Source organism: Calliphora vicina, chromosome 5 (assembly GCF_958450345.1).
Source record: "Calliphora vicina chromosome 5, idCalVici1.1, whole genome shotgun sequence".
Taxonomy (NCBI): Eukaryota; Metazoa; Arthropoda; class Insecta; order Diptera; family Calliphoridae; genus Calliphora; species Calliphora vicina.
In genome coordinates this window covers 111556828-111577971 of record NC_088784.1, presented here as the reverse complement: position 1 = coordinate 111577971, position 21144 = coordinate 111556828, and the positions used below count along the sequence as shown (strand labels likewise).

At 31.9% G+C, this 21144-nt stretch overlaps 2 protein-coding genes and 1 long non-coding RNA gene across 4 annotated transcripts; 2 read left to right on the top strand and 1 right to left on the bottom strand.

Moving 5' to 3' along the window:
* Nucleotides 1–483: 483 nt before the first annotated feature.
* Nucleotides 484–13794, bottom strand: didum (dilute class unconventional myosin). Of its 2 annotated transcripts, XM_065514314.1 has the most exons (16): nucleotides 13399–13794; nucleotides 11525–12338; nucleotides 10159–10283; nucleotides 9990–10103; nucleotides 9430–9918; nucleotides 9263–9356; nucleotides 8965–9191; nucleotides 8727–8759; nucleotides 6529–6642; nucleotides 4116–6453; nucleotides 3875–4001; nucleotides 3681–3812; nucleotides 2616–3150; nucleotides 2366–2497; nucleotides 2193–2285; nucleotides 484–2106 (listed from the first exon to the last, which is right to left on the bottom strand). In XM_065514314.1, exons 1-16 carry the CDS (start codon nucleotides 13426–13428, stop codon nucleotides 1969–1971), a joined length of 5535 nt encoding a protein of 1844 aa, XP_065370386.1. In that variant the 5' UTR covers nucleotides 13429–13794; the 3' UTR covers nucleotides 484–1968. The 2 variants fall into 2 exon arrangements, with proteins under 2 accessions (XP_065370386.1, XP_065370387.1); XM_065514315.1 differs by lacking the exon at nucleotides 8727–8759.
* LOC135962403 (uncharacterized) lies at nucleotides 11062–11572 on the top strand. The gene is made up of 3 exons (XR_010576651.1): nucleotides 11062–11177; nucleotides 11235–11298; nucleotides 11377–11572. It is a non-coding gene; the product is annotated as an uncharacterized LOC135962403 (long non-coding RNA).
* Nucleotides 13795–16203: 2409 nt separating the features above from the next.
* On the top strand, nucleotides 16204–19615 carry dpa (disc proliferation abnormal). The gene is made up of 7 exons (XM_065511689.1): nucleotides 16204–16345; nucleotides 16413–16720; nucleotides 16779–17707; nucleotides 17778–18149; nucleotides 18214–18580; nucleotides 18651–19103; nucleotides 19439–19615. The coding sequence occupies exons 1-7, from the start codon at nucleotides 16279–16281 to the stop codon at nucleotides 19532–19534; spliced, it is 2592 nt and encodes an 863-aa protein (XP_065367761.1). The 5' UTR covers nucleotides 16204–16278; the 3' UTR covers nucleotides 19535–19615.
* The last annotated feature ends 1529 nt before the right edge of the window (nucleotides 19616–21144 follow it).

The following is a 21144-nucleotide window of genomic DNA, read 5'->3' as shown; positions in this document are numbered from 1 at the left end:
TGTTGAAATCAACTTTCCGTAGCCCTCAAATAACTTTCAAACATGATTGATAATAATACATCAATATCTCGAGAATTTCGCAGGCTCGGATGCTATTTATAAAAAACCGGGACAAACTCGATTACTATTTATAGTCATTTATATAGATTACTCATTAATATAGACAATGATAGATATTTCAGTCCATTACAACGATGTATATAAGGCTATAGTAAGTTGGACCTACAATGGGTCAAAATCGGGAAAAATATTTTTTAAATCGAATTTTTTTTTTACAATAATTTAAAAAAAAATTTAATTTAGTTTACCTAAAAATATTTAAAATTTGTATTTTAAAGTGCAATTTGACGAAGGGTATATAAGATTCGGCACAGCCGAATATAACTCTCTTACTTGTTTTTATTTAGATCGAATATGCAAATAATACATATGTATATCAAAATTGAATGTACTGTATGATATTACCAGTATATTAAAAAAATATTTATTATATTTTTTGTTTGCAAATATATGGAGTTGATTTATTTTGTTTTATTAAATTTCTTTTGATAAACTAAATTTACAGATTTAATAATTTTTATAAGTATGTATGTATATTGAAATAGTTGAATAAATGTTTATAGAGTAACTACATAGAGGCGAAGGTGACAATATAACATATTGAAAATATGTATTATCTCACAAATCGTATGATAGATATAACAATAAAATACAGTTATTGATATATGTTGACTGCTGATGCATGAATTGAGTTTTTTGTTTTATTTTTTTTTTTACTCTCAGTAATACTTCTATGTATGTTTTATTCTATGCTTTTAACATCCATTCATATTTTCTATTCAATTACACCATTATTATATGCATTTCGAAAAAGATCTTCAAAAATACTTGCAAAATGCGTATATGTATTGTATATTTAAATAAATATGTAATTTAATTCTACGTGTGTGTACTTATATGTATTTCTATGCATTTTATATGTTTATAGTTGCCTAGTACATGTGTATTTATTGTTGATGTTTTGCAATATAAATAACTATTATTAATTAAATAACAATGTATGTTAATATTTAAATAGAAAAAAATACAAATATTTTATTTTATAGAAAGAAAAATTATAAATGGCAATCAGGACGAGTCAGATTTTCAGGTTATAGTTTACAGAGAAGCGTTCCTGTACTAAAAATGTCTTAATAATTTGTAAATCTGACTAATATTGGAATGGAGCAAAAAAATAATATCAACAACCATAGGGCAAGTGTAAAATAGGAATGTTTGGTTTTTTTTTCTTTTTGTTACTAAGGTATAACACGTTTTTAGATTTTTTTAAATATTTTTTCATACAAATAAAGCGTCTATAGTTTGCTGTATTCTACTCGTTTGTTCAAAGATAGTTTAACGTCTCTTTGAATTAATGAATACATACATAGGTTTTTATATCTAAATAATACATTGTTTGCAAATATTTGTATATTTTTAAAGGTTCTAAAATCTACCACATATTTATGTATGTATGTATGTATAATTATTATAATATAATATTGTTTGTTTTCACATATTCACATTTGAAACAGGTATACATGATTATTATTTTTTTTTTTAAAGGCAACAGGATTTTTTATAATATCTATTATTAGTTGGTTATTGTTTCAGTTTGAGTTTGACTCGATTCTTTAAGAAAATTTTAAGTACATTTATAAATAATTATAATAATGTTTAAATTAATAACGAAAAATCTTTTGGAAGCACTATTACATAATAATTGGTAAACAAAAAATAAATAAAATAAAACTTGCTGACAAACAAATATTAGGGAATGTATTCTATGTTCCTAAATTTCGTTGCTCATTGAAAATATAAATACATTAATACATAATAATAATAAAAAGAAAAATAACTAATAGGTGGCTTTAGGAATGTTTACGTTTATGTTTTGCATCTGAGCAAACAACAAATGTGTTGTTTGTTTTAGATTTTTTGTAATAACTCATCTAGACCCAAATGTTTAGGTATTTCAATGTCCTCCAGCTTTATGTCACTGTATTTGAAAACCACTTTAAATGGATAAATAAACTTCTGGTCCATGGTAAATTCATCATTTTTAGTCTGAAATAGAAACAATTAAATTAAGAATTTTACATATAATCAATCAATCACATATGTATGATATCTATATATCATGATATGTTTACCATTGGACGAGCATTAAGTTTCTCGGTTAATTTTTCAAGGAATGTATTAGTAATCTCTCCTTCATAATCATCCAATTTGTAAGATTTCATTATCTAAAATTAAATAATAATAATAAAGAAATTAAAATTTTAGTATATATCGCTTTGTTTGAGTTTTGTTGCATCGCAATTACCTTTAATACTTGAGCAGTGTTCAAATTTGTACACAAGTCACAAATACTTTGAACATCTTTTTCGCTTTTTCGTGATTGCAATAACTGAGAAACTTGATTTAGAGGTGCCAGAGGTGCCAACACATCTTTCGACTATGAAAATAAATGGAAACATTTAAAAACTAACAGTCGTATTCAAAATGAATTGACGGTCTGCTAAAAGTCCTTTATGGACTGTAAGGGCCATTGTCAGTTGTTAAAACACACTTACCATTGTCTTATCTTTTACCCATTCCTCAATGTGACCCAAGTTGTATCGTATTATCATGCCCGTTTCCCACATGCATTTATCGCCTCTCAGCATCAAACAATTCATGGCTATAGCACATACAAAGTACATCAGTTGACTGAAAATTTGTTCAGAGTAACAACGATCTAAGCCGAAATGTAAAAATTGTTTGAAAAAATGTTCCAACTGACTAATCAGCTGTTTCCATGCTGCAATTTTGCCATGTTCAGGTGATGAAGAATTGTCAAAAGAAGCAGCTCGGTTCACGCGCCCTCCAATATTCTTTTGATGTCCCCTTTGAATTTCATCGTTGTCTAAGATGGCCTCTACAATATGAGCTTCTAGAAGACCTTCAATTTGTTTCACCAATGCTTCGTATAGTTTGGTTATAATTTCCAAAATAACACGACGATACTCATACAAGTTGAAATTCTTCAGTTGTTGTTGATTTTGTTTTTCCGTATTGAATTTAACATATTCCTCCACATCGCCATATTGTTTCAGCAGATTTAAGAGTCTACAACGTGAATACAAAAACATTGCAATTAATAAGTGATTTTGTTAAAATTTACAAACAAAAAAATAATAAAGTATAAAATGTTTTACAAAAATTTCTTCAAAAATATAGACTTATTTTTTTGTTTTTTTTTTTTTTTGCATAACAAAAAAGTGTAATTTTTTAGAAATTTTTATCAAAATTGGTGTCACTTCATTTTGGAGTCTTCTATAAATTTATCCCAATAATAATTTTTAATGGAATTCAAGTTGAAAGCAAGTTCAATTCAAGCCTTGAATTATAGACTACAGTTGTATTACACTTTATTTCAATAGCATTCTCCAGTAAAAAGGAAACATAAATTCAAGCCATGTTTTTTGTTTGAAAAATATTTAATTATTTCAAATATTTTTCAAGTTTAAAGTATAATTAAATTTGCAATCAAGTCAAATTCCAACAAAATGTTCAAGTGCTTGAATTTTTAGGGCTTTGGTGGTAATGAAAACGACAAATTTTACAAACGTTTTACAAAATAACAAACAACTACTTACGTAATGGAATTAACCAGCCATAATATACGATATTCTGTCACACTGGGATTACGGTGTATCTTCTTGATTTGCTTCACGAACTTACTTAATAGTTCCCGGACATCTTCGTCGGCATTGATGAGATCGGTATATCTGCATTATGAGAAAATATTTGTCAATATTTGTTTAATGTATTTTTGATTATCATATCATACCGTATACACATGAAGAGAACGTATGCTGGAAATCCGGGCAACAAACCAATAGCAACACGTGTGCTCATATCGATAACTAAGCGATGGAATATTTTGTCCAGATCTTCACTGCGAAACTTCATTAAACCTTTAATAAATAATCGATAGCAAAAGTACAATAATTGAAGTATTGATCAGTTAATGTTTTTTTTTTTTTTTTTTTTTTTTTTTAAATAGGACAGATGGCGAGTGTTTTACATACCTTGATAAGTTTTAGCTTTTTGTTTTCCAACTGAAACCATTGAATTCTGATTACTAGCCAAGCTTGTGTCTTCTTTAGCAGGGCTACGATGACTATCAACTACACCTTGTTCTTGCAGTTTCATTGTCAATTTATCACTGCGATTCTTTAAGGAGTCATATTTCTTTAGCGTTGCATTCAATTCTTCCTGAACCTGTGAGTATTGGAATAAAGTCTTCTTAAGCTCATATTTCAAATAGCGATTGCTTTGCTGCAAAGCATCTGGATCTTTTGTGTCTACATTCTGCTCATCCAGGCCATTATTTAGAACCTCCTGTAACTGAGTGTTCTCTTGGCGCAATTCATCCAATTGTCGACTCAGTTCAGCAAAGTGGGCATTATTCTCCTCTGTAAGTGCTTTTAACTCACACTCTAATTGCTTGTTCACCAACTTTTGAGCTTGATAGGCATCGTTTAGTTCGTTATCTTGAATAATGCTTTGGTCGGCACTTCGTAGAGACATACTCTCATTGCCTAGTGATTTCAGCGATTGTGTTTGCTGTTGCAAGACAGTTTTCAATTGTATACACTCCTCTCTGCGTCTCTTGAGTTCTTCTTCCAGGGCATTGTGTTGAGCTTCCAGCTCATGCATTTCAGCCCCATTGCGTATGCTCTGTCTGAGCAAGTGGTAGTCGTGGCGAAGTTTTTCATTCTCCACCTCTAGTTCAGAGACTCTTAAGGAATCTTCTGTCGGACGGTTCTGACTTATAGCCTTATCCAATCTTGTTCTTAGAGTCCTGTTGTGTTTTGTCGCTTCTTCAAGCAAGTTGCGCAACTTGATAACAATCACGGTGTTATCACTTCGAGGAGTTGAAGTCACATCTAGACTGCGGAATGGCTCTGGAGAAGTTCGGCTATTGTCAAAGGTGCTGAGCGAATAGTTGGTTTTATGTTCCAGTGTATTTTTAGCTGACCCATATCCAACATCATCTTCGTTGTGACTCGATGTATTACTGTTGGATCGTCGATGTGTCAGTGAAGCAAACTCTCCACCGCCCATCTGTCGTGATATACGTTTGAGTTCCTCCTTGAGGTGGTAGTTTTCGTTTTCGATTATCTCCTTATCCATTAAAGCCTTCCGGTAAGCATCGTGAATTTCATTCGTTTCAGCTTCGGAAATTAATCGTTCACGTTGAGTAATGGCACTAGTCTCTTCGTTTTCGGATTGTTTAGCTCTCTCTAGCATTTCATCCATTTGCTTGCGCAATTCAGTATTTTCGGACGTCCACACTTCTTTTTGTTTATTCCATTTGTCTAGATTATTCGCATTTTCTTCCAACAGCTGCATTTTCTCATCCCTTTCCACTTCCAGTTCTTTTATCAGGGTCAAGAGCTTTTCATCTTTTGTCGCCACCACAATTTTCAAAGTCTTAACTTCATTCTCAAGTGCTTTCTTCATTTCAAGCTTCATTTTGAGTACCGAAATTTCACTGTTCTTGTGTTTGAGATTTCCGTTTTCTCTATTCAAATCATCAATGCGCTGTTGCATCGAAATAATTTTATTTTCCAAGCCCTTGTACATGTTTTGAATGTGGGATATAGTTTTTGCCTCTGCCTTGAGTTGTTTAAACTGGCGTCTTGCCAAGAATCTCCGTACTGCCGATTGGCAGATAATAATTTGTCTACGCCGTTTCTGATATTCCCTCCTAGCCAAATAGCCGCGCATAAAACGTTGTATTTGTGTAGCACGATAATAATCCAACGCATCCTGGAATCGTTTGCGCGCTAACATGCCGCGAGCGTACTGCTGTATGCCACAAATAGAACGTCTCAAGCGAACATAACGTCTTCGGCACACCCAGCCTCGGGCATATTTTGATATAACAATAGCGGCACGTTGTTCTCGTATATCTTGGGCCTTTTGGCGTGCCAAGTAACCTCGAGCAAAACATTGTATACCCAATGCGGTGCGCCGCAAACGGAGAAACCTCTTACGACAAATAAATCGCCGTACAACACTCTGTATTATCGTAATGTATTTCTTTCTCAAGTTGGCACGAATTTGTTCCAAATATGCCACCTGCCCGGCCCTAAAGAATATTTGTGTATTGCCAAAACGATATTTATCCTCGTCCGTAATCCACTTGCCCACAATATTGTAACACGATTGCTTCAAGTCATTCTTATTAACAAGAGAACGATGACACAGTAACTGATAACGCATATAGAAGTCAAGGTACAACCAACGCGAAGGAAACCCAGCTGCAGAAATCCGTACAGTTTCCAAAACACCGCAAGCACGCAATTGTTGCACAATTTTCGGTGCATCCCACTTAAAAGAAATTTTATCTTCGTTGGGCTGAAATTTTTGTTTAAAAATTATTATTTAAAATCTCCAGTTTCTAAGCACTATAAATAACAACGCTTCTTTTACCTTAATGCAACGAACATAATGAGGTGTAGTCGAATGGAGTGTATTTATTAACGATGTTAAACTCTCACGAAATTGTGATCCTACCGAACGCCGATGTTGTTTTGAAGGCGCGACCTTTTAAATAGTATAATAACATTATTAAGATCAAAATACCAATTTGAAAATGCTGTAATGTTTACAGTAAAAACAAATCATGCACAATATTAATTGATTAGTTTATTAATTTATAAAAAAGTTTTATTATTTTGCAGTTAAATGTTAGACTTCGTATGTATGTAGTACGCATAAAGAATGTATTAGTAAAAATTAATTTCTTGTATGTTATAAACTTTTTTTTTTTCATTTCCGCTCTATACACATAGATCATAGATATATACGCATAGAGCGGAATCTCTGCAATATACATGAAAACCTAAGTGATGAGAATGTTTTTTGGATTGAGTTTAGTCCAAAAATATTCAAACTTTTGTAATTTATATGTACCAGCTATTAGTGGCCAGCTATTTAGGGACAAATATTTAAATATTCAAACTTTTGTAATTTATATGTACCAGCTATTAGTGGCCAGCTATTTAGGGACAAATATTTAAATTTTTCATCGACTAAATTTTAAGTGTGATAAGGGACCTAGGGGTATGAAATTTAGTATTTATATTTTTAGAAACTCCTAAAAACTTTGGTGTTTTTAAATTCGCTGCCGTCGACATATAGGCTCAGGTCGCAGCCAGCGACAAATTGGGTTATTGATAGCTGAGTTGACAGAAGTGTTATATAAATATCTATATGTATATGTATAGAAAAGAGTCTGTATGTTGAAATCAACTTTCCGTAACCCCCATAGCTATAACTATCGGTGGGTTAATATAAAAAAGGCGTAACTCGATTTTTTGTTACTTTACTGGAGAATGAAAAAACTTAATACAATCCATAAAATTTTAGACACAAAAAAGTTTTAATGCACACAAATGGCTAAGATGTAAGGAAAACCCCTATTTTTTATCTATATCTGGAGTACTAAGTCATTAATATAGATATTTCAAAGAACTTTGCAACGGCTTATATAAGGCCATTAAGTCGGACATACAACGGGTCAAAATCAGGAAAAATAATTTTTTATCCGAATTTTTTTACCAAAAAATTTGTTTGTCATACATTTTTTTTTCACTGATAAATTTAAAAAAACAAGTTTTTTTAAAAAATTTAGAAAAAAATTTAATTTTAAAATTTTGTTTGGCCTTCAAATTTTTTTCACTAATAAAATAACCGAAAAATATCTAAAATTTATATTTTTTACCGAAAAATATCTAAAATTTTTATTTTTTACCGAAAAATATTTAAAATTTTTATTTTAAAGTATAATTTGGTAAAGGTACATAAGACTCGGCACAGCCGAATATACTGTCTTACTTGTCGTGTTATAATTTTTTTTAATAGAACGTCAAATGTTAAAAAAATATGCTGTTTCATTATTTACATCTTCTTCAGAAAAGTACTAAAAGTGTAGACTAGAATTACTAAAATGCACTACTGAGTCTCTGGTTACAATGTCTACATATGTTTCAAAAAGAAGTACCTAAGCAATAGTACTATCGTCAGTAGTAGACTTCCAATGACACGCACATGTTAAATGTCTATAGTAAATAACATTGTCTGGGGTATAATAAGTCACTAGAACTGATGACTGTGTCAATTGTAAGTCAGTACAGTTTCACTATTGAAATTTCCTGCAGGGTTGTATTTGTATGCAAATCTCAGCTTTGATACGGGTATATGTATAAAAGATTGTCATTCCGTTTGTAATTGACACATTTCTTTTTATATTTAGATTTTTATAGATATCGCAATCGATATAGATATGTCTGTCTGATGAAATAAACTTTTCGCAGCATATCAATAACATACAAACATGATTGATGATACATCAATATATCAGGTATAGTCCTGGTTCGATTGTTATAACAGAGTGTACTTAGGATATTTTCATAAAACTATGAACCACTCTAAATTAATGCAATTTATTGCATTCAGTTTCAAAATGTTAACCTCAAAAATATGTATGTAAAATTGTGAACAAATGAAAACACGTTGTAAAATGTTAATAATGAATGAATATTTGTTAGTCTACACATTAAACATGCATTGATTAGATATTTTAGTAAAAATAAAAACAAGCATAAACAACAAATAAATCAACTAACTCTGCGACGAGTCTCTTGAGCTACTGTGGTACCCTATGTAGAAAAACATATCGAATCGTCAATATCAATCAAGACAAACAATTGTACATCCGTATATAGTCGTCATTTTTTAAATTCACATATAAAAAAAACAGAAAGTATCAAAAATAATAGGTATAAACAAATGTTTTAATGAAAATCTGAAAATAAAATCAAAAGAAGACATGGCAACTAGTTCGAATTTCGTTAATAAACACACCTGTTTTTTTGCAGCACTTATAACTACTCGTCCGCCTAGTGTATGTGTTTTAGCAGCATCAGTACTTAGAGTATCGATTTCCTCCATTTCCATTAATTGCTTACACAATGACATTTTCGATTGGCGCATAACATTGACCAATTCTTTTGAAACGGTATCACGGTTTTTCTCCAAGAACCCGTTCACATCATACTCCACCGTATCAGAGAAATGTTTGATAAAGAAACCTTAAAAATTTTCGAAAATGAATACATTATTTAAAATATATGTACATACATTATATTTAATCGCTGCTTACTTGTGTTGCCAAAGCGCGGTTTCTCAAAATGTGGAAATTTTTTGCATTTTTCAACTAATTTTCGAGCCCAACTTTCATCTGAACCTCTAGGCATCTGTTTAATTGATGGGTGAATGAGGAACAGTGAGGAAAAGTGATAGTAAGTGAAAAAATAATGTTAAACTTACTCTACACTCTTCATCTAGCAAGTCTAAAACACCCAATTTAGATTCAATCAAATCTATGCAAGGTTGATTATCATAAAAGTCGATCATCGTCCAGGCTATACCCTCTTTAAGATACTCTTCCTGTTCAAGCTTGAAAACGTGTTGATTGAATTGCTGCTGAAGTTTTTCGTTGGCGTAATTGATGCAGAACTGCTCGAAAGAATTAACATCAAACGTTTCAAAACCATAAATATCGAGAACGCCAATAAAACAACTGTGTTTACGATCATTGTTTAGTCCCTTGTTGAGAACGCTGACTATATATTGAAAGAGTTTAGCGTAAATATGTTTGGCTAAGGCGTCTCTAGCTGCCATTGCTGCTTCCAGACTGTTTGGTATCAAAACCAGTTCATTTACGGATTCAATTTGTCGAGTTTTTAGCCATTTTCGCAATTCATCCGACTTTATTTTTAGCAAATCTCCCATAACACGTAAATGCAAATCCTCTTGCTAAAATTTACAAAAATTCAATCAAATATTATTACATTACAACAAATTAATATTTTCCACAGACTACTCACATCAATTTGACACCCATCCGGATCTATTTCTTCCGAATTCGGTTTATATTTATGGGAGAATTTTAAATTACCCAAATGAAGAATACCAGCGAGAATATTTAAAATATCTGAAATCTATTAACGGATATAATCAAGTGTACGAATAAGTATATAATCCAGCTGAACTTACTTGTCTATTATCGAATCCCAAAATGAGCATTGCCTGTATAGTTTCTTTAAATTGATCCTTATCGGAGACTCTATCTATATCTGGCGATTTGCCCATGTTTAAAAACTCGAATTTGTCCTGATGATCTGTTAAAGGCATTATAAATCAATCAATCTCATATTACATAATAAATTTGAGTGCTATTACACCCGCTTTTAGTTGGTATTGAACGAAGCTTCGATATATCAGAAATAGTTTGGAAAATTTTGATACCGAAATCAGGGACCGTAACTTTTTCATAAAAATTATTTTTGTTTTTTCGAGCTGAATAAAAAAACATAACATGGTAACTTGTGAGAAGTTTTCGCATCGAAAAAAAATTTAAAAATTCTAGTAGTCATTCAGTTTTTAACAGAATGACTTAGGTAATGTTTAAACTGAATACATTAAAAGTACAGACACAGTCAGGATGCACTAAGTAAGGTGAAATCAACCACACAGCTGATTTTTATTTATCTATTTTGAAAGTGCTTGTGTTTTGTCAAACTGAATTTATTTTGAAAAAATAATAAATTTTATTTTCAAAGAAAAAAAATTTTAAATCAAAAAACATGAATGAAAAAAATGTGAATAGAAAGATGTCATATAATGAAATTTGGATAAAGCACTATTAAACCGTTGTTCTTTCTCAAAAATAATTTAAATTTAACGGCCGTTTTTTAGTTAATATGCAAAAATAAAATTTGTTTATTTTTTATTTGACAAATTCAATTTTGACAAAACCTATGCTCTTATCAGCAAGAAATATTGTGTTTGTTGTGTTTGTTGTCGAAACGCTCTCACCTTACTTATTACATCATGGACACAGTAAACGATTTACTAATACTCGCCCTGTGTTTAACAAGTTTATAAATGTTTCGAATAAAAAGATTCTGACATACAATACAGAAATGTGGTACATATTACAAATAATACATATAATTAAAACAAGTCAAAATTATGCCAGAAAAACATATATTTGCAGTTAATATTAGAAAAAGGTGAAATGATTAACTTTTTTTTTTTATTAATTAGTAATTTTTGAAAATTTATTTCAGCTAGAAAAAATAAAAAAAATCTCAAAAAAATAATAAAAATTTTATAAAAATCTAGTTCAAAATGGTATGCATGACATTGTTCTCCGATATTTTCTTGCGTCTGTTTTTTTTTTAAACATTTAACAAATAACTATTATTTTAGGTACGTGATTGAAATTGAATTTTATTTTTACGGACAGATCTGTTACACATTTTGTATCCACCTAAAATTTGTTTTAACAAATGAAGAAAATTCGTCATAGCCGAATTGCCAGCCATTCCTACTTGATAAACCTAAAATTTATATTTACCTAAAATTAATTGCGGATGATCCTTTCTAGCGGAACAAAGCTGATAGAATATATGATAGTTCCGTTCGCCTGAAGCCTGGAACACCACTCGAGATTTTTCCAAAAGATACGTATGCATTGTGGCTCCGGTCAAATTCATAACACTCATATTGTTTTTGAATAATAACTTTGTAAATTTTCCAAAACGGGAACTATTATCGTTTCTTGTGGTTTTAGCATTACCAAATGCCTCCATAATAGGGGACGATGCCAACACTTTACGTTCAACTTGTGTCTCCGATTCAGAACCGCCAACAGCGGCAAAATAACGCATCGCATATTTAGCAGATACTGTCTTTCCAGCGCCAGATTCACCGCTAACTATAATACTTAAATTGCACTTCTCTCTTTCCAATTTTGTGTAGGCTTCCTCGGATAATGCAAATATATGGGGTTCCAATTCTCCAATTGATCTACCGCGATACGCTCTAATGATGCTGGAGCCATAAAGTGGCAAGTCGGCATATGGATTTATGGCTACCAATACAATGCCACAATATGTGTATATGGTTTGACGCTCACAGAAGCGTACTCTTAAATTATGTAATACTCCAGGTTCATGTAGGTACGACAATGATGTCAAATCATTTTGTCCAATTAATATTGCTGGATTGCGAAGAGGCGGCAAATTACTACCATCCGCCTTAACTTTTACCTCAAGTTCTTTACCACTTTCAAGCTGAACCTTTAATGCAGTATTCCCCTTTTGATAGTTCTCGTTGAGTACGGCACTTTCCCATACCGTATTAACATTCGGTAGCCATACTTTAGATCCCTAAAAATTAGAAAACAACAAATTGATAAATCACTCATCACAGCAATAAAAATTTAAAATATGCGTCATCAAATTTGATCAAAAATCAATATGAGTCTAGTATCGTTTTTCAAATTGATAACGTAAAAGTACTTGTACATAGGTATATTGTTCTACTTATATTTAGTTCTCATTGTGTTATCATTATTATTAAATTCTGTATTTTTGTTTAGTTTTACTAACATATAAATAAAATAGTAATACTCTATAGTTAAGATTCGCTTTAGATACTTTTTATTGAAATCTCACTATTTTACCAGTCACTTACAAATCGATCCAAGTGAGTGGTGGTAATCCAACCCTAATCAAAATAGTTTTAAATTTCCATGCTACCTTCAGTAGTAAGTAGTACACCACCGCATTTAAAATTATTTAACAATGAAATTATTGTGGGAAGATTTCTTTTTCAACCAAATAATTCAGTTAATTCAATGTTTCTATGTACACTAGATCCTCATTCGCCCAAAAATATCAAATAAACTTTTGTGTTATTACAAGATACATTTTATTGCTCCATAAAAAGATCATTTGCCATGTAAAACAAAATTCAAAAATAGCAAGACAGTCACAACTCAAAATATACAGTTATTAGTTAATTGTAATTTTATTATTATTATTAAAATATATTTACATACAATTTCTTGAATGGAGAAATATTTTCCAACTCCCCAAATAGTGGTACATTCACAAAAAAAGTAATGAAATCTTTATAAGAATTTGGTTACAGGATTGTTTTTAGTGCACGCTTGAAGAGTCTTACAGCTTGAGTTGTGACCTAGTATATACCAGTTTGGATGGTTTTTAAACTAATAGCAAATATAAGAAAATCTATATTTTTTAATGTTAAACAAAATTGATTTTTATACTATTGTATATCGTATATATGTATGTGCTTATAATTAAATGTTTGTTGTTGCTACATATGCACATGCACATAGCTATATATCTACAATGTTTTGTATAATGAATTTAATTATGAGGTAACCTTCCCTTTAATATTTTTATGAATCCATATAAATACCTTTGCATAAAGTAACTCCTCACTAGACATTCTTTCAACCGAATACTATTTAGTGGGGGAGACGATCAAATGTTAGGTAAAACACCCAAAACTCCAAGGCGTTTTCCTTTTTATCAATAATACTATATTTTCATTAAAATTACACAAATACTTTAAGTTTTTCTTATTAGATTTATTCCAATGCGACACTTTTGCAGCACACCAACAAAAACATTCAATTGAAACGTCCAAATCAATGCAACACCGTTATACTTAACAACAATTATTTTATGTACATTACAGGATTTATTTAAAAGTTTATTGGCAAAATTTTGGCTTTACAAAAAGTATATGTAAATTGTATTAGATAAAGAAAAAATGTATATAAACAGAAAATTTCTTTATTTTATCGTTATGAAAACTAGACAAAAAATAATTTACTACTGACGTTGACAAACAGCGTTGTCAACTTGTAATGTTCATAAAGCTCCAAATTAGCCTTCTAAACTAGCGTATTTGTCATTAAAAAGTAGCAAAAAAAAATATTTCATTTTTAAATGTTACTTCCAGGGCACACTAAGAAAGGTGACTGCATCACTACAACAATACAAAAACAACAGGTACTTTGTTTTTGTTAAAAGGTAGGTGAACTGTCAAAGTTGCCTGTTGCTGTTTTTGCTTTTGGGTTTGTTGTATTTTTCGCCACAAAAACCACAAGTGAATTGACTGTTCAAACTGAATAACAAAAATAATCTTCTGTTTCATCGCAGTCACCTTTCTAAGTGTGCCCTGGCAAGGCGTATTTAACAAGGTGACAGCCAAGGCGTATTTCACTTATTTTTTATATATGGAGCAAGGCGTATTTAACAAGGTGACAGCAGTGGCGAATTGAAATAAATACAGGCGAATTCACTTATTTTTTATATATAGAGTTTGACATACGGACGTACGGGCGAATATTTTTTATATATGTAGTTTGACATTTGTGCGTGCTATTTCTATAATCAGCTGTGCTGCCGATGGCACCTTATTAAATGCACCTTGATATGGAGTTTGACATAAATGCCTTCCGTCGAATATTTTTTATGTATGTAATTTGAAATTATCGCGTGATCAAGGCGAATTTATACAAGGTGGAGTCAGTCAATCAGCTGATTACTCTTTTTTCGCTTGTTTGGTTCTAACATCTGTCAAAGCTTGTTTTTATACTTCAATATCTATATATTCAAAGCTAATTAACAAAATATTTATATTTTGCATAAATAAGTAAAGCCCTCACTATTAAATTATCTACACTATATTTAGTTTTAATACAATTTAATTTGTTTTTTGACATTTGTTAAGACCATTTGTTGTTTTTGTAGAACTACCACCACCTTGTATAAATTCGCCTTGCGCGTGATATTACTATAATCATCTGTTCTCTCTTATTAAATGCACCCAAGGTGTAATTCGCCACTGCTGTCACCTTGTTAAATACGCCTTGAACTACACATATAAAAAATATTTGTCCGAACGCATGTATGTCAATCTTACAGTTATAAAACTTACTTTTTGTAATCGAATGGAAATATTTTAGTTTGTACAAAAATAATTCTTCAATGTTTTAATTATTTTCAATTTAGTGTCACTGAAACAACGACATTGACAACACATCCATTGAAGTGTTGATAACAAGAACTTTTAATACACAGATAAAAATTGACAGCGTTATTCATAACGATTATTAAAATTCCCATTAATTTAACAATTTTGAAAATTTGGAAAAAAAATGCTTGAAAAAGAAAAAAAATTATGTTTATATGGAAAATTATTCAAAGTTGAAAAATATTACGTCATCCTAAAAGTTCGTTTAACTGAAAAACAAATCATAAATATGCGAAAAGTCGAGTTTTTGTCTCACCAAGGCGTATTTATATACCAGTATCGAATTCAGGCAAATACGAGCGAATTAATAACTTTTTTATACATACATATATATATGGAGTTTGACATTCGAAACAACTATCTTATTATTTCGAAGGGTTTATAAGATTCGGCAAGTGTATGTTAAATTTTTAAAACGTTCCTATTTCTTCGTTTGTGTTCCGATTTGAAAAATATAGTATAGAATCTCCTAGCCATGCTTAATAATTGTTTTTTAAAAAATTTACAAATCTATCAATTTTCTTAGAGTTGAATTTTATTTGCTCGCAAAAATTAACTACTGATTTTACTATAAATTTTATAATCAGCTCACACTTTTAAGAATGGAAACGAACTTGCAATTTCCCGTTCAAGTTGGTGTTTCAATTTTCAATCAAGAAAACAGTTGATTACATTTTTTTGCACAATTTGTACTAAAATTGTTTACAAGTTGCGTGCAGCCTACGTCACAGCTTTCAATTTTTATAAATTTTGACAAACAGTATATGTAAAAGACTATCAAGAAAAACTTGATCGTGTGGCTGCAGGGTAACCTGGCGTTTACACATGCAAGTAACTGAACACATTTATACGTTTGCACTAACACAATCACTATGCATGTGTAAATTTACACAATTGTGTTAGTGCAAAAGTATGAATGTGTTGAGTTTTTGCAACTCTTACTTGCATGTGTAAACGCTAAGTAAGAGAAATCATACCAGTGGAAGATCACATAACATTTTTTGCTCGCAAAAATTGTGTTGTTTTTTAATTTTGACGATTTTGAAATTTCAATTTGATTTGACGATTTTTTTCTCAAACTTGACACCAAAATCATCTGGCAACTTTGTTCACAATTTGGCGCGTAAATCTTTGTGTAAAACGCTTGTTGTTTTTTAGTTTTCAACACAGAAGTTTATTGTTTATCAAACTATTGGGAAGGATTGTTGTGTGTGTTTCATAAATTGCAAATTGAATTATTAAATAAAATTAATTATGTCTAGTCCCGCAAGAACGCCTAATAGCGGTATAACCTCCAAGGGTCAAAAGACACCAACACGTTGTAAGTTGTGGAAATTATCGTCTCGGTGTTAATAATTTGATAATAACTTTTTTCTATTTTCCATTAGCTATTAATGTGCAAGATGCTGAGACGCCGATGCGTATGGGACCCAATCAACATGCCCAGCCTTCGGATAACATAAGTTTGCCTCCTACTTCACCGGGTAATATAAGTTTACCAGCGACTAGCCCAGCTAGGGGCTTGGGTGTCAATATGAGTGAAATTGATTTAAGTTCTCCACTAAATTATGGCACACCCAGTTCAATGGGTTCTATAAGAACACCACGTTCAGGCATTCGAGGCACGCCATTGCGAGCAAGACCTGATATACGTACAGACAAAAGAATGCGTCAGGTAGCAATTGCCGGTACTGGGGTAAGTTGTAGTGAATTTAAGGAAGATAGTTTGTGTAATAAATTTGATTTATTTTTAGCTGGAACCCATACCTGAGCGTGTTTCGGAAACAACTGATCCAGTGTCGGAGGCTTCTACAGCTCCTCAGATGGTGGTATGGGGTACGAATGTTGTCGTTAGCCATTGTAAAACCAAATTCAAACAATTTCTTCTACGTTATATTGATCCTACCGCTGAGCAAGATGAAATTTCCGAAAATATTGACGTTAATCAACCATTGTATTTACAAAAGCTGGAAGAAATTCATACTCTCGAAGAACCTTACTTGAATTTGAATTGTTCTCATTTGAAGACTTTCGATGAGGCTTTGTATCGCCAATTGATTTGTTATCCCCAAGAAGTCATACCTAGTTTTGATATGGCCATAAACGAAATGTTCTTCGAACATTACCCAGCTGCAGTGTTGGAACATCAAATTCAAGTTCGTCCCTTCAATGCTGATAAAACACGCAACATGCGTTCGCTTAATCCGGAGGATATGGATCAATTGATCAGTATCAGTGGTATGGTCATTCGTACATCTAATGTTATTCCCGAGATGAGAGAAGCATTCTTTAAATGTATTATTTGCGACTTTGCCACCACCGTAGAGGTTGATCGTGGACGCATTGCTCAACCCACATTGTGTACAAATTGTAATACAAATCATTGCTTCCGTTTGGTTCACAATCGCTCTGAATTCACAGACAAGCAATTGGTAAAATTACAAGAGTCGCCAGACGATATGGCGGCTGGCCAAACGCCTCACAACGTTCTTTTATACGCTCACAATGATTTAGTCGACAAAGTACAACCCGGTGATCGTGTTACTGTGACCGGAATATATCGCGCTACTCCCATGAAAAATAGTAACACTTCATCTAGCGTTAAAAGCATCTATAAAACTCATGTTGACGTTGTTCATTTCCGCAAAGTGGATAATAAACGTTTATATGAAGAAGAAGAGGGGTAAGTAAGAATCAATTAATTTCTTCAACGTCTCTATTTATCATTTGCTTTTTAATTTTTATTTTATTAGTAAAGATCATATTTTCCCTCCGGAACGAGTGGAGTTGTTGCATGCACTTTCGCAAAAACCAGATATATACGACAGATTGGCCCGTGCTATTGCACCCTCCATCTACGAAAATGATGACATTAAAAAGGGCATTCTTCTGCAGTTGTTCGGTGGCACAAAGAAAAAACATTCTACTTTGGGCAGACAAAACTTTCGATCTGAAATTCATTTACTGCTTTGTGGTGACCCAGGTACTTCGAAGTCACAACTGTTGCAATACGTCTTCAACTTAGTACCACGTTCTCAATACACTTCGGGACGTGGTTCTTCTGCTGTTGGCCTAACAGCATACGTTACGAAAGATCCAGAAACTAGGCAATTGGTGCTGCAAACGTGAGTGAAAGAAATTTTCTATTGCATATTTTTGTTAAATCCAAACCTTTGCTTTCTTTCCTAGTGGTGCGCTAGTTCTATCTGATAATGGTGTGTGTTGTATTGATGAATTCGATAAAATGAATGATGCTACTCGTAGTGTTTTACATGAAGTTATGGAACAACAAACATTAAGTATTGCAAAGGCCGGTATCATTTGCCAACTCAATGCTCGTACATCGATATTGGCAGCCGCCAATCCTGCTGAAAGTCAGTGGAACAAAAAGAAAAATATAATTGATAATGTACATTTGCCACACACTCTGCTGTCTCGTTTTGACTTGATTTTCTTGGTTCTCGATCCCCAAGATGAAATATTTGATCGTCGTTTAGCAGGACATTTGGTGTCATTGTACTACATAACTCGGCATGAGGAAGAGGATACAATGTTTGTAAGTTGTAATTGTTTACACTGTGATTCCATCGAATTATAATCGTGTTTATTTTTTTGTTCGTATTCAGGACATGAGTGTTTTGCGTGATTATTTGGCCTATGCCCGCGAACACATTGCTCCCACTTTGTCTGAAGAAGCACAGCAACGTTTAATACAAGCATATGTCGACATGCGAAAAGTTGGAGCGGGGCGTGGTCAGATATCCGCCTATCCTCGCCAGCTTGAGAGTTTAATTCGTCTTTCGGAGGCACATGCTAAAATTCGTTTAAGTCAACAAGTTACAGTCCAAGATGTGGAGGAAGCATGGCGTTTGCATCGCGAAGCCCTCAAACAATCGGCCACGGATCCTTTGTCGGGCAAAATAGATGTGGGAATTTTAACTACTGGTCTTTCAACAGCTGCTCGTAAGAAGAGAGCCGATTTAGTGGCAGCCATTAAAGAAAATCTACAAAAGAAAGGCAAAATACCAACTGTGCCTTATCAAAAACTTTTCAAAGAAATTAAGGAAGCTTCACAAATTGTAAGTCGTCAATTTATACATACACACATATCGTTGGTCACGTGTTGACACCGCTTTACTGACAATTGTTATCTGCATGAGATAATCACCCATATCGTGTAAAATGAAACATGTTTCATTTTGTCTTTAAAATGCAACATGTTGCATTTTACACAATAGTACGAAACTGTCGAGGGCGTAAAACGCCAACGCCTTACACGATAAGGTTGAATTATGCCACCCAGCCAACATCGGTATGATGGAATCAAAACTGTCAATGTGTGACCATCGATATCGTATTACGAATATCGCGAGTAAATTAGATAATATTAAAATTATTACATATTTGTTTGCAGCTCATTACTCGTGAACAGTTTGAAGACGCACTTAAAGAGATCCAAGACGAAGGCACCATTGTTGTTATGGGTAAAAATACCATACGTATTTGTTAAGTTATAAAACATTTCCAATTATTTTTTTTCTTCATGTTTACCATTTAAATATACATACATATGTTTCTGTTAAAAATCAAATCGGTACCACAAATTAGTTTTATTCCGTTAATTCATAATAAACAATTTCGACGACACACCATATGAAATCTGCGGAACAAATTATCATTTAAACAATCATCCCTGTTCTGTAATTTATTATTGACATATTGGTGTTCGGCAAATCGCACGATTTTGTACATGGATAAAGGGTTGTTAATTTACAGAGCAGGGTTATATTTGTATGATGTATTAAATTTAAAATAATTATAAAGTATCGGTAACGATATTTAGAGGTAACGGTATTTGCGATTACATATTTAGTAAAAAAATTACATAAGTTTCATATAAAAAAAAATTAAAATAACTATTATTGAATTTGAAAAATTACGAAAAAAAATGTGAAACGTTTTATAAAAACTTACCCTATTTCTAGGAATATATATTTAGTACATACATTTTATGAAAGCTTAATTCTTTGCCTTTCCATAATTGTTTAAAATCGTAAAGTACTACGATATACCTTAAACGTTTTTTAAAAATAACTCAAAATTTTTAGGGCGTTACCCAAGTCTTTGAAAACGGTTTTTCTATGTCCTCACCTAGGCCTACAATCCCTATAAGGTCGCTTTTCAAGTTCTGACAAAAAGTGTATTTTGTAGAAGTGTTATTTATAAAAAATTGTTTTGCTCAACATGAAAAGTGCACAACCGCAACTAAACTTTCAAAAAAAAAAAAAAAACAATCAGCATGCCGGTTAGATTCCCACACAAGACAATTTTTTGTGGTTTTTAGAAATTATCATTAATGAAGCTCTTATAAAGTTCTAATAGAATTTTAGATTCTTTTAGAAAGATATACCCATTTTCCTCGCCAATCGTAATCCTTACAAACGGCACCCTGTTTGGCCAATTTATTCAATAATATATGTATAATCAACACAGCAACATCCGCAGATTTGGTTATGAGTGATACTTTCTTTAGCTATTGAGTAGAAAACTAATAGTTACCATTTTATGCTTTTCTTATCTGGATTCTTGACAACTCCAATATTATTTTTATCGGATTTTGAATAAGCCACTAATTTAGCGACTTCTTGAAAATTTTATTATCTTTAACAAAATTTTATTTAGAATGAAGAAAATTTTCTTTCAATAAATTTGATATAAAATATTAAGGAACATTAGATGGAAATAATAATAAAATTTATAAAGTTATTGAATTAAATAAACACGTTAACAGTCTCTCCTTTTTACGATAACTACGTATTACGTTTGCTTTTCATGGCCTTTATATCATCTCAGGCATCAGCCATATTTCAAAGGATTCTTTATTAAAAAATATCCTTGCAAAATTATAAAAAAAAATCAAAAAAACTAGCTTTTGCCTTCTTACTCCCGCCTTTTTTTTGTTGATTCAATAGAAAATAATAAAGAAGAAAATTGTTGTATTTTAATCAATCTGGCAACTTTATACTCCGGCTCATATTCAACATCAACTGCTCACATGCTCACGCTTGTGTATTTGTTATGGGAATGTTTGGCTCATAGACCCCCCAAATCTAAAGCTAG

Bases quoted from the DNA above. Each gene is read 5' to 3' on its own strand.
- didum (XM_065514314.1), bottom strand. From the start codon at position 13,428: ATGTCTAGTGAGGAGTTACTTTATGCAAAG. The intron at 8,760-8,964 runs GTGTGTTTATTA...TTTTCTACATAG, and splicing joins TAAGTGCTGCAAAAAAACAG to GGTACCACAGTAGCTCAAGA. The intron at 4,002-4,115 runs GTATGTAAAACA...TATTTATTAAAG, and splicing joins AAAAGCTAAAACTTATCAAG to GTTTAATGAAGTTTCGCAGT.
- dpa (XM_065511689.1), top strand. From the start codon at position 16,279: ATGTCTAGTCCCGCAAGAACGCCTAATAGCGGTATAACCTCCAAGGGT. The intron at 16,346-16,412 runs GTAAGTTGTGGA...ATTTTCCATTAG, and splicing joins TCAAAAGACACCAACACGTT to CTATTAATGTGCAAGATGCT. The intron at 19,104-19,438 runs GTAAGTCGTCAA...ATTTGTTTGCAG, and splicing joins TTAAGGAAGCTTCACAAATT to CTCATTACTCGTGAACAGTT.